The sequence below is a fragment of the Malaclemys terrapin genome, chromosome 20 (genome assembly GCF_027887155.1).
Source record: "Malaclemys terrapin pileata isolate rMalTer1 chromosome 20, rMalTer1.hap1, whole genome shotgun sequence".
NCBI classification, from domain to species: Eukaryota; Metazoa; Chordata; order Testudines; family Emydidae; genus Malaclemys; species Malaclemys terrapin.
The window spans coordinates 419,839-433,295 of NC_071524.1; the positions used below are offsets into that span (position 1 = coordinate 419,839).

Genomic DNA, 13,457 nt, shown 5'->3' on the forward strand with positions numbered 1-13,457 from the left:
CAGCCCGGGGTTGGCTCGTCTCCGGCTCAGCCTGGGGTCAGACTGCCCCCTGCTGCCCGCCCCCTGCCACTGCAGCTCCCCAGCAGGCAGGGCTGCGCCAATGCCCCAGCACGCCGCTAGGGGGCGCTGGGCTGCAGGCAGCGGGCTGGGGGCTCGGCGGGGGGCGCTGGGCTGCAGGGGGCCGGGAGGCTCAGTGGGGGTCAATGACCCCTGTGGGGGAGGGCGCCCCCTGGTGCACACCCTGCGCATTGACCCGGGTGCTGTAATTTCCGCAGCAGGTTTCCGACGGCGTTGCCGAGTTGCACAATGAGGAAGTGGCGGCCAGTAACGCCCAGGGGACAAGTTTTGACTCATCCCAGGAGTTGGGGACGGATGGTGCCAAAGTCTGAGCTCTGAGGTAGCAGGTGAGAGAGAGCGATGGTGCCAAAGTCTGAGCTGGGCTAGCAGGGGGCTGCGGGTCGGGAGTGAGGGGCACCTGCGGGGCTGTGGGGAGCCCAGGGCTGGGCTAGCAGGGGGCTGCGGGTCGGGAGTGAGGAGCACCGGCAGGGCTGGGGGGGTCCTGGGTTGGACTAGCAGGGGGCTGCGGGTCGGGAGTGAGGGGCACTGGCAGGGCTGGGGGGGCCCAGGGCTGGGCTAGCAGGGGGCTGTGGGTCGGGAGTGAGGGGCACTGGCAGAGCTGGGGGGGCCCAGGGTTGGACTAGCAGGGGGCTGTGGGTCGGGAGTGAGGGGCACTGGCAGAGCTGGGGGGGCCCAGGGTTGGACTAGCAGGGGGCTGTGGGTCGGGAGTGAGGGGCACCGGCAGAGCTGGGGGAGCCCAGGGCTGGGCTAGCAGGGGCTGTGGGTCGGGAGTGAGGGGCACCTGCGGGGCTGTGGGGAGCCCAGGGCTGGGCTAGCAGGGGGCTGCGGGTCGGGAGTGAGGGGCACCGGCAGGGCTGGGGGGGCCCAGGGCTGGGCTAGCAGGGGGATGTGGGTCGGGAGTGAGGGGCACTGGCAGAGCTGGGGGGGCCCAGGGTTGGACTAGCAGGGGGCTGTGGGTCGGGAGTGAGGGGCACTGGCAGAGCTGGGGGGGCCCAGGGTTGGACTAGCAGGGGGCTGTGGGTCGGGAGTGAGGGGCACTGGCAGAGCTGGGGGGCCCAGGGCTGGGCTAGCAGGGGCTGTGGGTCGGGAGTGAGGGGCACCTGCGGGGCTGTGGGGAGCCCAGGGCTGGGCTAGCAGGGGGCTGCGGGTCGGGAGTGAGGGGCACCGGCAGGGCTGGGGGGGCCCAGGGCTGGGCTAGCAGGGGGCTGTGGGTCGGGAGTGAGGGGCACTGGCAGAGCTGGGGGGGCCCAGGGCTGGGCTAGCAGGGGGCTGTGGGTCGGGAGTGAGGGGCACTGGCAGAGCTGGGGGAGCCCAGGGCTGGGCTAGCAGGGGCTGTGGGTCGGGAGTGAGGGGCACCTGCGGGGCTGTGGGGAGCCCAGGGCTGGGCTAGCAGGGGGCTGCGGGTCGGGAGTGAGGGGCACTGGCAGGGCTGGGGGGGCCCAGGGCTGGGCTAGCAGGGGGCTGCGGGTCGGGAGTGAGGGGCACCAGCCAAGTTGGGGGTCTGGTCACATAGACATACCCCTCCCCCCATGCACTTGCTGCAGGCCCCCAGCTGCCCCCAATCGCCTCCCCCCTCCGCCGTGGGCAAGGATGGGACAGCTCCAAACCAGACCATGAAGGTCCCTGGGGAGCCCATCCCTCAGCTGAGAGCCCCCCCCGAGACTCACTGTCCCCTGGGGTGCTGGCGGGGGGGTCCCTCTTCCCCGAGATGGTTTCATTCGCTCTACCACAAGAAAGGTGGAGCAAAGAGTGGGGGGGAGGGGGGAGGCAGAAGCTGCAATTTCCTGCCACTAGGGGCCACAACTGCATCCAAAGACAGCCCCCCCTCCAAGAGACAGCCATTATCTACCCCGCCCCCCCCCCATAGACCCCTTCCCCCCAGTCCATAGCTCCCCCTAGTCCTTCCCCAGGGGCACAAGGGGCTCTGTATCAAAGGCCCATGCGGACCTTGGCCTCTCTCCCGGTGTGTGTAGGGGGGGATCATGCCCCAGGGGCACCTGGGAGCAGGGCTGAGACCCAACAAACTCGGCATGCGTAGAAACGATGTAGGGCACCTGCTGCCAGGTGGGAGCCAGCGCCCCCTGGAGGGGACAGGCCCCGGGCCCCATTCCCTGACCCCCTGAGCCAGCCAGCCCCTGCCCTGGGGCTGGATGGGAGCCAGTGCCCCCTAGAGGGGAGAGGCCCCATGCCCCATTCCCCATCCCGGAGCCAGCCAGTCCCTGCCCTGGGGCCGGCGCCAACACTGCCCCTGCTTAGCCCGGATTTAAGCCCTTTCCGATCATTAGCTCTGATTCCACAGACCTCCGGGCTGCAGAGGAAACTTCCTTAGCCCGGCTTTGCAGAAGGGGAAGTGAAGCAGAGAAATGAGGTCTGGCCCCGGGAGGTCACCGACAGTTGCTGTTAGCTGTCCAGCCCCCCTCTAACCACTAGCCCCACTGCTCTCCCAGAGCTGGGCAGAGAACCCAGGAGTCTGGGCTCCCCGCCCCCCCGGCTCTAACCACTAGTGACCGGAGTGCAATTTACATTCTTGTTGCAGTGTCTGTGCCGGGCCGCTCAGCTCAGCCCCAGCCGGGAGCGGGAAACTGAGGCTCTTTTAAGGCACCTGCCATCGGATTGGGGAGTGGGGGAGCTGTCAATCACGGTGAGAGGGCGGGATGTAGCTAGATGCCCCGCCCCAGGTCACTCATTGCCGGGAGTGGGTGGAGGTCACTGCGTGCGGGGGTCAGTGGGTGGGGTAGGGGATGTAAGCAGGGCGTGTTCTGAGCTGTGCCAGCGGGGGGCAGTGCCAGACCCACACGCACACACACAACTAGCAGGGAGCAGCACACACACAGACCAGCACACCCACACACACACCCCGCCATGCCCCAGCCCCTGGCCCTGCCCCTCTGGCTCCTTGCAGCCGCCGCCTGTGCCCGCTATGCCGGCGCCTTCGGCTTCACCTGGTGCCTGCTGCCCTACGAGCTGCCAGGCTACGCCAGCTGCGCCGGGCGCGGCATCACCCAGCTGGGCCCGGCCATCGCCCCGCTGCCCAACTCCACCCTCAGGCTCAACGCCTCCCAGAACGCCCTGCAGGGCCTGGTGCCCGCCACCTTCGCCCACCTGCCCCGCCTGCGGGAGCTGCGGCTCGACCGCAACCACATCCGCGCCCTGCAGACCGGCGCCTTCCGGGGCCTGCGGGAGCTGGAGCTGCTGGACCTCAGTCAGAACCGGCTGGCGGCCCTGGGCCCCACGGCGCTGGCGGAGCTGACGGGCCTGCGGGTGCTGCTTCTGGGGGGCAACGCCCTGGCCGCCCTCCACCCCACCGCCCTGGCGGCCCAGCCCGGCCTGCAGGAGCTCCACCTGCCCCACAACCAGCTCTCCCGGCTCCAGGAGGTGGCCACGGCCGCCGGGAAATTGGCCAACCTCTCCGTCCTCGACCTGGACTCCAACCGGATCTCCGCCCCGTGCCCTGGCCCCGGCCTGCTCTCCATGCCCTTCCTGCGGGACCTCAACCTGCGGAACAACAGCATCGCCTGGCTGGATCTCGCCCGCTGCTCCCTGCCCGGCCTGCGCTCGCTTAACCTGACCCGCAACAACATGAGCCGACTGGCGGCCGGTTCCTTCCGCGCCGTGCCCGGCCTGGAGAAGCTGAGTTTGGACGAAAACCCCCTCAACATCTCCCATCTTCTGGGCCTGCCATTGCCCAACCTTACAGCCCTGCACTGGTCCAGCATGCGCCCGGCGCTGGACTCGGACCTGGGGCTGGCCTGCCAGGTCCTGGAGAGCTTGCCGGCGCTGACCAGCCTGGACATCAAACACTCCAAAGTCCCGCCGTCCCGGCTGGCCCAACTGGGCGCCTGCACCAACCTAACCTGGCTGGACCTGTCCACCACCCCGCTGAGCCGGCTCCAGGGGGGCGTCTTCCGCTTGTTCCCCCACCTGGAGTCCCTCTCGCTGGACAAGTGCAAGGTCCAGGAGCTGAAGCAGAGCGCCTGGGGCGGGTCGCTGCCCCGGCTCCGGGTCCTTGTCCTGCGGCGCAACCACCTCACCAAGCTGGAAGACGGCGTCTTCCGGCCCCTCAGCGCCTTGACCCACCTGGACCTGTCCAGGAACCGCCTGACCTACCTCTACAAGGGGACCTTTCTGGGCATGGCCTCCCTGAGGACCCTGCTGCTGCAGGGCTGCCAGTTGGCATCTGTCACCCGTGACACCTTGGTCTACGCCCGCAAGGTGGAGACCCTGGACCTGAGCGACAACAACCTCCGGTACATCAAGACGTCCGCCTTCCAGAGCCTCCACCATCTCCACACCTTGCTGCTCTCCAGCAACCGCATCCTCACCCTCCAGAAATGGGCCTTCAAGGGGCTCACCTCCCTCCGCCACCTCTCGCTGGCCCAGAACGGGCTCTACAAACTCTCCCAGGGCTCCTTCTTGGGCCTGAAGGCCCTGGAGACCCTGGACCTCAGCCGCAACCGCCTCCTGGCCTACAGCAAGTACGACTCGCCCGCCCCCTTCGCCGGCCTGCCGGCCCTGCGGTGCCTGGATCTCAGCTCGCAGGAGGCCCGGCCCCCCGTTCGGCTGCCCTCCCAACTCTTCCAAGGGCTGGGGAACCTCCAGGAGCTCAACCTAAGGGACAACCCTGGCGGCGTCTTCCTCAACCTCTCGCTGGCTCCCTTGGCTGGCCTCCTCTCCCTGGATCTCTCCGACATTTACCCCAGCCGGGAAGGGCCCTTCAGCCTCCGCCCGGGGCTCTTCCAAGGCCTGGGCAGCCTCCGGCGGCTCGGGCTGGACGGCAGCTCCCTCCGGGACCTGCCCGGCGAGGTCTTCTCCAGCCTGGCCTCCCTGGAGTCGCTCTCGCTGCGGGAGAACGGGCTGCGCAACGTGAGCTGGGCCCCGCTGGCTGGCCTGCCCGCGCTGCGCTTCCTGGACGTGGCCGGGAACCCCTTGGCCTGCTCCTGCGAGAACGCCTGGTTCCAGAACTGGTCGGCGGCGGAGCCGAGGGTCCAGGTGGCCCTGCTGGGCTCCTACCTCTGCCTGGGGCCTGGCGTGAGCGAGGGGCTCTTCCAAGCCCACGATCTCTCCTTCTGCTGGGCGGACCTGGGCATCATCTTCTTTGCGTGGTCGTTCACCGCCACCTTCCTGATGCTGGCGGGGTCCCTGGCCGGGGCCAAGCTGGGCTGGACCCTGCGCTACGGCTACTACCTGCTGCGGGCCTGGGGCCGGGGCCGGCTGCGGCGGGACCGGCGGGGCTACCAGTACGACGCCTACGTCTCCTGCTGCGCCGAGGACGAGGCCTGGGTGGTGCGGATGCTGCTGGCCAAGCTGGAGGAGGAAGGGCAGCCCCGGTTCCGGCTCTGCTTCGGGCCCCGCGACTTCGCCCCCGGGGCCTATTACCTGGACAACGTGCAGCGCGGGGTGAGCAGCAGCCGCAAGGCCCTGTGTCTGCTGAGCGCCCGCGCCCTGGAGAGCGAGTGGTGCTCGCTGGAGATCCAGCTGGCCTGCTCCCGCACCTACTACCAGGGCCACGACCCGCTGGTCGTCGTCTTCCTCCAGGACATCCCCAGCTACCGGTGAGGCTGTGGGTAGCGGGGCGGGGGGCACTGCCTGAGGGGGGGAGATCCCAGGGGTGCTGTGGGGGGAGCTCCCGGGGGTGCTGTGTTGAGCAGCGGGGGGGGCATTGGCTGTGGGGGGCACTCCCGGGGGCGCTGTGGGGAGCAGGGGGTGGTGCTGGTTGTGGGGGGCGCTCCCAGGGGCACTGTGGGAAGCAGGGGGGCACTGGCTGCAGGGGAGCTCCCGGGGCACTGTGGGGCATGTGGGGGGGGTTCTGGCTCTGGGGGAGCTCCCGGGGCGCTGTGGGGAGCAGGGGGTGGTGCTGGCTCTGGGGGGCACTCCTGGGGGTGCTGTGGGGAGCAGGGGGTGGTGCTGGCTCTGGGGGAGCTCCCGGGGCACTGTGGGGAGTGTGTGTGTGTGTGTGGGGGGGTTCTGGTTGTGGGGCGAGCTCCTGGGGGTGCTGTGGGGAGCAGGGAGGGGGTGGCGCTGGGTCTGGGGGGCACTCCTGGGGGTGCTGTGGGGCGTGGTTGCCCTGTGCCGTGAGTACTGGGGCTCAGATCTCGGCCTCTCCCCCCCGCAGCCTCTCCCCCTACCACCGCCTGCGGAAGCTGGTGAAGCAGCGTAGCTACCTGCACTGGCCGGAGCAGCCCGAGGCCCAGGACGTGTTCTGGACCCAGCTGCGGGAGGCCCTGGGGGACGGCCGGGAAGCCGCGGGGATGGTTCAGTTCAACGTGGTCGAGTAACCCCAGCCTGGGGCTGCAGGGAGAGAACCACACCCCAGCCTCTTCAGACTCCCCCTCCGCCTGGTGCGGTACGAGGACTATGACACAGCGGCGAGCGGGGCTTATTCAGCCAGCAGGGGGCAGTGACACCTGCCGCCGTGTATGTAGGCGCTCTACAGAATAAAGCTGGATTGTTTACTGTGTTCTATCCAACAGCCCATGGCTCGGGGTGGGGGGGCTTAACTGTAAACTCCATGGCCCCCTGGTGCAAATCTGGATTCACTCCCATGCCATCAGGGGTGACTCCAGATTGACCCTGGGATAGCAGAGATCAGAACCCGGCCCTGTCCCCACTGCAGGCAGGGGTGACTCCGGATTGACCCCAGGAGCTTAGATCAGAACCTGGCCCTGGCCCCACTGCAGGGAGGGGTGACTCCGGATTGACCCAGGGAAGATGTCTGGCTCTGGGCGCACACACACCCCCCCGCGCCGTGCGGGGGGCTCATTCCCGGTGGCTGTGGAAAGCCCCCCGGTGTCCCGGTGTGTCATTTCCCCTCCCTAAATCCCTCCCAGTTCCTTAGAATCCTTTCATCTGCCAAACGCCCCTGATCCCTGCCAGCTTGGCTGTAGGACGCCTGGGTCCCGTTGCCAGGGGTGGGTGGGGGAGCTTTGCCACGACTCCTTAAGCCCATTAACCTGCCTGTCTAATTCTCCCGTCTCCTGGGAGATGGGCGCCCTCCGCCCATCACCAGGGGATTTGGGAAATCGAGCCGGACGGGATGGTGCTGGGGGGCGGCGAGAAACAGAAAAGTCCCAGCTGCTCACCGAGCCAACCGGCCACTGGCACAAATCAGCCGGGCGCCTCCGTGGGAGGAAGGCTGGGGCGGTGGCGAGGGGTCCGGCGGGTGCCGGGATGTGGCTGGCCTGGGCTCTCCTCTGGGCCCTCTGCTGGGTGCCCGGCGGCAGGGGGGAGTATGCCCTGCCCAAGTTTGTCTGCAGCCCCATGCCCCTGGAGCTGGAGACGGGCTGCCAGCAGGCCCCGCAGCCGCGGGCCGGGGGGCACTGGGCGGGCACACTGGAGGAGGCCAAAGAGACCATCCTGCACCTGCGGGAGACAGTGGTGCACCAGAAGGAGACCATCCTGGACCAGCGGGAGACGGTGCGGGAGCTGACAGCCAAGCTGAGCCGGTGCGAGGGGCGGGCGGGCGGGGAGCACGGGCCGGGCGGGCACGAGGACAACCTGAGCCACGGGCACCGGGAGGGGGCCGGCCGGGAGAACGAGTACCCCCACTTCGGGCACCGCGAGCACCCCGAGCCCCCGGGCGGCGCCGGGCACGAGGCCGCCTTCCGCAAGGCCAGCGCCGCCCCCAACACCATGGAGGACCCGCCCCGGGAGGCACCTGCCGGCGCCCCCCAGCTGGAGCGCATGCTGGAATCGCTCAAGGAGAGGCTGGAGCACCTCCAGGTAAGGGGTGGGATTGGTCCCCCCCAGCTATCGACTCCCCCCTCCTCACTGACCCACAGCCCTCCCATCAACCACCCTTCTCACTGACCCCCCCCAGCCATCGACTCCTCACTGACCCCCAGCCCCCCCCAGCCATCGACTCCCCCCTCCTCACTGACCCACAGCCCTCCCATCAACCACCCTTCTCACTGACCCCCCCAGCCATCGACTCCCCCCTCCTCACTGACCCACAGCCCTCCCATCAACCACCCTTCTCACTGACCCCCCCAGCCATCGACTCCTCACTGACCCCCAGCCCCCCCAGCCATCGACTCCCCCCTCCTCACTGACCCACAGCCCTCCCATCAACCACCCTTCTCACTGACCCCCCCAGCTATCGACCCCACCCTCCTCACTGACCCACAGCCCCCCTTGCCATCAACCCCCCAGCTATCGACCCCACCCTCCTCACTGACCCCCCCCAGCCATCGACTCCCCCATCTCACTGACCCCCAGCCCTCCCATCAACCCCCCTCCTCACTGACCCCCCCAGCCATCGACTCCCCCCATCTCACTGACCCCCAGCCCTCCCATCAACCCCCCTTCCTCACTGACCCACAGCCCCCCTTGCCATCAACCCCCCTCCTCACAGACCCCCCCAGCCATCGACTCCCCCTTCCTCACTGACCCACAGCCCCCCCTTGCCATCAATCCCCCTCCTCCCTGACCCCCCCAGCCATCGACTCCCCCTCCTCACTGACCCACAGCCCCCCCTTGCCATCAACCCCCCTCCTCACTGACCCCCAGCCCTCCCATCAACCCCCCTCCTCACTGACCCACAGCCCCCTGGCCATACATCCCTCCCATCGACCCCATCCTCAATGACCTCCCCAGCTTCCCCCCCACCCCGACCATTGACCCCTCCCACCAGTGCCCCCCTTCCTCACGCTGGAGTCATTCTAGGAGGGGCTGGAGCATCAACAGATGCTGTGGGGCCCCATTCACCCCCCAGCCGCCCCCTCCCTAAATGCTGAGATGGCTCAAGGAGCAGCCCCTTATAGGCCCCATCCCCTCAACACCCCCCCCACACACCCCATCCTGTCACTCCTCAACTGTCACTCCTCACCCTGGGGCAGGATCACCCCCCATCCCCCTATGCTAGGATCAGGTCAGCTCCCCACGGCCCCCCCATCCCATCCCCCTGCGTCCTTTGCCATTGCTTGCCCCCTAACACCACCAGCCCCACCCCCATTACCTCAGTTTACCCCCTCCCCCTTCCTCCATCATCTCAACCTCTCTCATCACTCACCCAGTTAGGAACCTCATGGCCTGATCCCCCCCCCCAAGCCATTACACCCCACTCCCCTCCCAGAGCCAGGGATAGAACCCAGGAGTCCAGATTCCCAGCCCCCTGCCTCCGGCTTTAACTAATTAAGTAGAAACAGCCCCCAGATCCCAGCCCGGAGGAATTACTGATTGATCCTATTTCAAGACCATCTGCCAAGACCCCAGTTAAGACCCCTTTGCCCTTGAATTACTGGGATGGTTCTGGAAGATGAACGTTTCCCAGGGTCCTGGGACACAGCCAGCCAGTCTCCGCCCTGGGGCTGGATGGGAGTCGGCGCCTCCTAGAGGGGACAGGCCCCATTCCCTGCCCCCCTGAGCCAGCCAGTCCTTGCCCTGGGGCAGATCAGAGCTGGCACCCCCTAGAGGGCAAAGGCCCCGTGCCCCATTCCTCAAAGCACACTCGACGGAAGTGGGGTCTAGTGGTTAGAGTCACAGATCCAAGACCAGCGGGGACTGTGGTGGTCAGGCAATCTGAGCTCCTGGACAGCACAGGCCCGGGGACGGCCCCCAGCTGTTCCCAGGGCCGAGCGTTCAGAGAACTAGCCCCACGTTGCCGGTGAGGGAGAATCCACCGTGCGCCGGGCCCGTTGTTCCACTGGTTAATTGCTCTCCCATGAGAAATGTCCACGCTGTTTCCTGCGGGAATGTGTCTCGCTTCAACTTCCAGCCCCGGGATCGGGCTCGACCGTCCTCTGCTACAGTGGAGAGTCCGTTACTGAGTATTTATTCCCCGCGTACAGGAAGAGCAGCTGAGAGTCGGGACTCCTGGGTTGTCTCTGGCTCTGGGAAGGGAGTGGGGGTTAGAGCTGGGAGCTGGGAGCCAGGACTCCTGGGCAGGAGAGAGATCACTTGATCATTACCTGTTAGATTCACTGCCTCTGGGAGTATCTGGCATTGGCCACTGTCGGCAGACAGAATACTGGGCTGGATGGACCTTTGGTCTGACCCAATATGGCCGTTCTTATGGGTTCTGTCCCTTGTTCTGGGAGGGGAGTGGGGGCTAGTGGTTAGAGCAAGGGGGCTAGGAGCCAGGACTCCTGGGTTCTCTCCCCAGCTCTGGGAGGGGAGTGGGGTCTAGTGGTTAGAGCAGGGGTCTGGGAGCCAGGACTCCTGGGTTCTCTCCCAGCTCTGGGAGGGGAGTGGGGTCTAGTGGTGATATCAGGTGGGTGGGAGCCAGGACTCCTGGGTTCTCTCCCCAGCTCTGGGAGGGGAGTGGGGGCTAGTGGAGGATCAGGCTGCCCCCCCCCTTGCCCTCCAGCACCATACAAAGGCTGCTCCATTGGCATCAGTGGGTTTGTGGCCCTGCCGCTAATGGGCGTTGGCGGCTCTGTGGGAGGAGGGGGATGGATTAGCGGGAGCAGCTCGGGTCCTGGCCGGAGCATTCAGCTAAATATAAACCCCCTTGGCCTCTTCCTTCCTGTTTGTCCCTTCTCAGCACGTCTGGGAAACCTGAACCGCCTGGCCCGGGGGGTCAGATCCCCCCTCCCCCCCATGGGTATGAGGGGAGGAGATCAGGGCCTCAGTAGGGCGCTGGGCCTAAATATCAGGCCAGACAGGCCGGGGGGTCTCAGGAAATGTTGCGTCCGGCTGTGTTAGATCTTGGCTTGATGGCTCCGGCCAACCTGTCCCCAGAACGTGATGGGAGGGGAGTGGGGCGAGTGGAGGAGCAGGCTGAGGGCTTCTCCCCAAATCAGGATTCTGAGGGGAAAAAATGAATCAAGGAAGCAAAGGATGTGAGGGGAGGAAAAGCCTCGCGTTGCCTGTACAGCAAAGCTCGGCGCCCGGGCAACAACCAAGAGGCTTTGGACTTGCTCGCGTGTGAACCTAAGGGTGATCCAGCTGTTATCACTGATACCTGGTGGGTGAAAGGGAAATCCACGCCACACATGGCACGCCCTGTTTCCGCGTCACGGACGAAAATGCTCTACGCTTTGGGATCAATAGCCTAACAGATAAAGAACAAGAAGGGTTATTAGTTGGAGTCTGCTACAGCCCCTTCGAAGCACACTAGGGACCAGAGTGAACAACAATTTATGCCCCCTATAACGTATAGGAACAAAAGCTGCGTGATCCCTGGGGCTTCAATTTGAATAATGTACGCTGGAGGCCATGTGTTGCCGACACTAAATCATTCTGGGAATTTCTAAACTTCCTAGTTGACGAGTTCCTGTCTCAAACGCTGTAGCCACCGACATGGGGGAATTCTACTCATCCTAACAGAATGAGGAACTGATGACGGAGCTAGAAATTAATGGTGGCTCTGGTACAAGGGACCACACCTTGATGGTATTCATAATGTGCAAAGAGAGTAAAGTCCAGAGTGATGAGATTATTTCCTTGGTGCTTTAAAAGGGCCAGTTTCACAAAGATGAAAACAATGATAAGCCAAATCAGCTGGAAGGAAGAATTTAATCAGAAAAATGTGAATGATCATTGGAAATTGCCTAAGAACGCTATACCAGACACCCGAAAACCACAGCTGAGAGAAAAGGCTGCGCTGGTTAACAACACAACCTTAGAGAGGAAGTGAAGGCAGACAACGAGGTATAACAACTAGAAGATAGGGGAAGCTCATAGTAATGAATATAAATCAGAAGCAATGGGGAAGTTGATAGTAATGAATATAAATCAGAAGCTATGATTTGTAGAAAATTGATATGGGAAGCAAAGGGTCAGCAGAGGGTCTATGTCCAGCAGAGCTAGGTACAATAAGAAGGAGGGTTTTTTTAAGTATATTAAAAATAAAAAGAATCCCGACAATGGTATTGGTCCATTGCTAGATGGAAATAGTAGAATTATGAACAATAAAGCAGAAAAGGTAGAATTGTTCAACAAATATTTCTGTTGTGGGGGAAAATAGATGATGGCCTGTCATACGATACCACACTTTCCATTCCCCTAGTGTCTCAGGAGGATGGTAAACAGCAGCAACTACAGTTAGACTTTTAAAATCAGCAGGTCCAGATAACTTGCAACCAAGAGTTTTAAAAGAGCTGGCTGAGGCTCTCACTGGCCCATTAATGTTGATTTCCAATAAGTCTTGGAGCACTGGAAGAAAGCTAATGTGCCACTATTTACAAAGAATAAAGCACATGACCCGGGGCAGTTCCAGGCCTGTCAGTCTGACATCAATCCCTAGCAAGTTAATGGAGTGACTGATACAGGACTCAATAAAGACTTGAAGGAGGGCAATGTACTTAATGCCAATCAGCAGGGGTTTATGGGAAATAGATCCTATCAAACTAACTTGATCTCGCTTTTGGCTGAGATGACAAATTTGGTTGCTAACGCTAAGCGAGTTGATGTAATAAACTGACACTTCTGGGCGGCGTTTCACGTGGTAGCACACGGCATTTCGACCGTTATAAACCAGCACGGCCCATGCGGAAGTTTTTAACTGGCCGACGCCAGGTCTCAAACTGTAACTGCAAACGGGGCGTCGCCGCCGAGCACGCGTGTTTCTCCTGGGGTCCCGCAGGGCTTGGCCCTGGTCCCAAGGCGATGTAACTTTTTCGACCTGGAAGAAAACGAGAAATCGTCACCGGTGACGTTTACAGAGGACACGACAATTGAGGGTGGGGGTAAATAATACAGAGGCCAGGGCGTGGCTATGGAGCTAGCTGGATCACTTGGTAAACTGGACACAAGCATTGTGGGTTTTCATGCGGCTAAATGTACCTGTATCCATCTAGGAACAAATGCTGGCCGGACTCCTAGGATGGGGCAAGGGGGCTGTCTCCTGGGAAGCAGCAACTCTGAAAAAGATTTTTTGGGGGGGGAGGTTTGTAGTGGCCAATCAGTTGAACCCTGAGCTACCCTGTGTGATGCGAAGGTCAAAAAGGCTAACGGGAACCTGGGAAGCGTCACCAGGGGAATCTCGAGTAGGAGCAGAGAGGCGATTTGGCCCTGGGGCAACAATGTGGGGCTCCTGCATCCGGTTCTGGTGCCCCCCATCCAAGGAGGACGTTGCCCGATTGGCGAGGGGGCAGAGAAGAGCCACAGGGGTGATTAGAGGATTAGAAAACCTGCATTAGAGCGAGAGACGCCAGGATCTCCAGCTATTTAGCTCAATAACGAGAAGGTGAAGGCGGGACTTGATCCCAGTACGTAGGGGGAACGAATATTTAATCACGGGCTCTTCCATCTCGCTGAGGAAGGTGGACCCCGAGCTGACAGACTGGAAATAAGATGTAGGTTTGTGACGGTGAGCATCATTAACCACTGGCACCGTTTACCCAGCAGCGTGGGGGTTTCGCCGTCGCTGACGCTTTCTCAGCCGAGCTGGGCAATTTCTCGGAAAGTTCTGCCCTAGGAATTATTGCAGGCCAGGTCTC

General features: G+C 63.4%; 1 protein-coding gene across 1 annotated transcript; it reads left to right on the forward strand.

Annotated features, from left to right (window-relative positions):
• On the forward strand, positions 1-6,535 carry LOC128826721 (toll-like receptor 13). The gene is made up of 3 exons (XM_054010158.1): positions 1-404; positions 2,615-5,630; positions 6,191-6,535. Exons 2-3 carry the CDS (start codon positions 2,941-2,943, stop codon positions 6,351-6,353), a joined length of 2,853 nt encoding a protein of 950 aa, XP_053866133.1. The 5' UTR covers positions 1-404; positions 2,615-2,940; the 3' UTR covers positions 6,354-6,535.
• Positions 6,536-13,457: the final 6,922 nt, after the last annotated feature.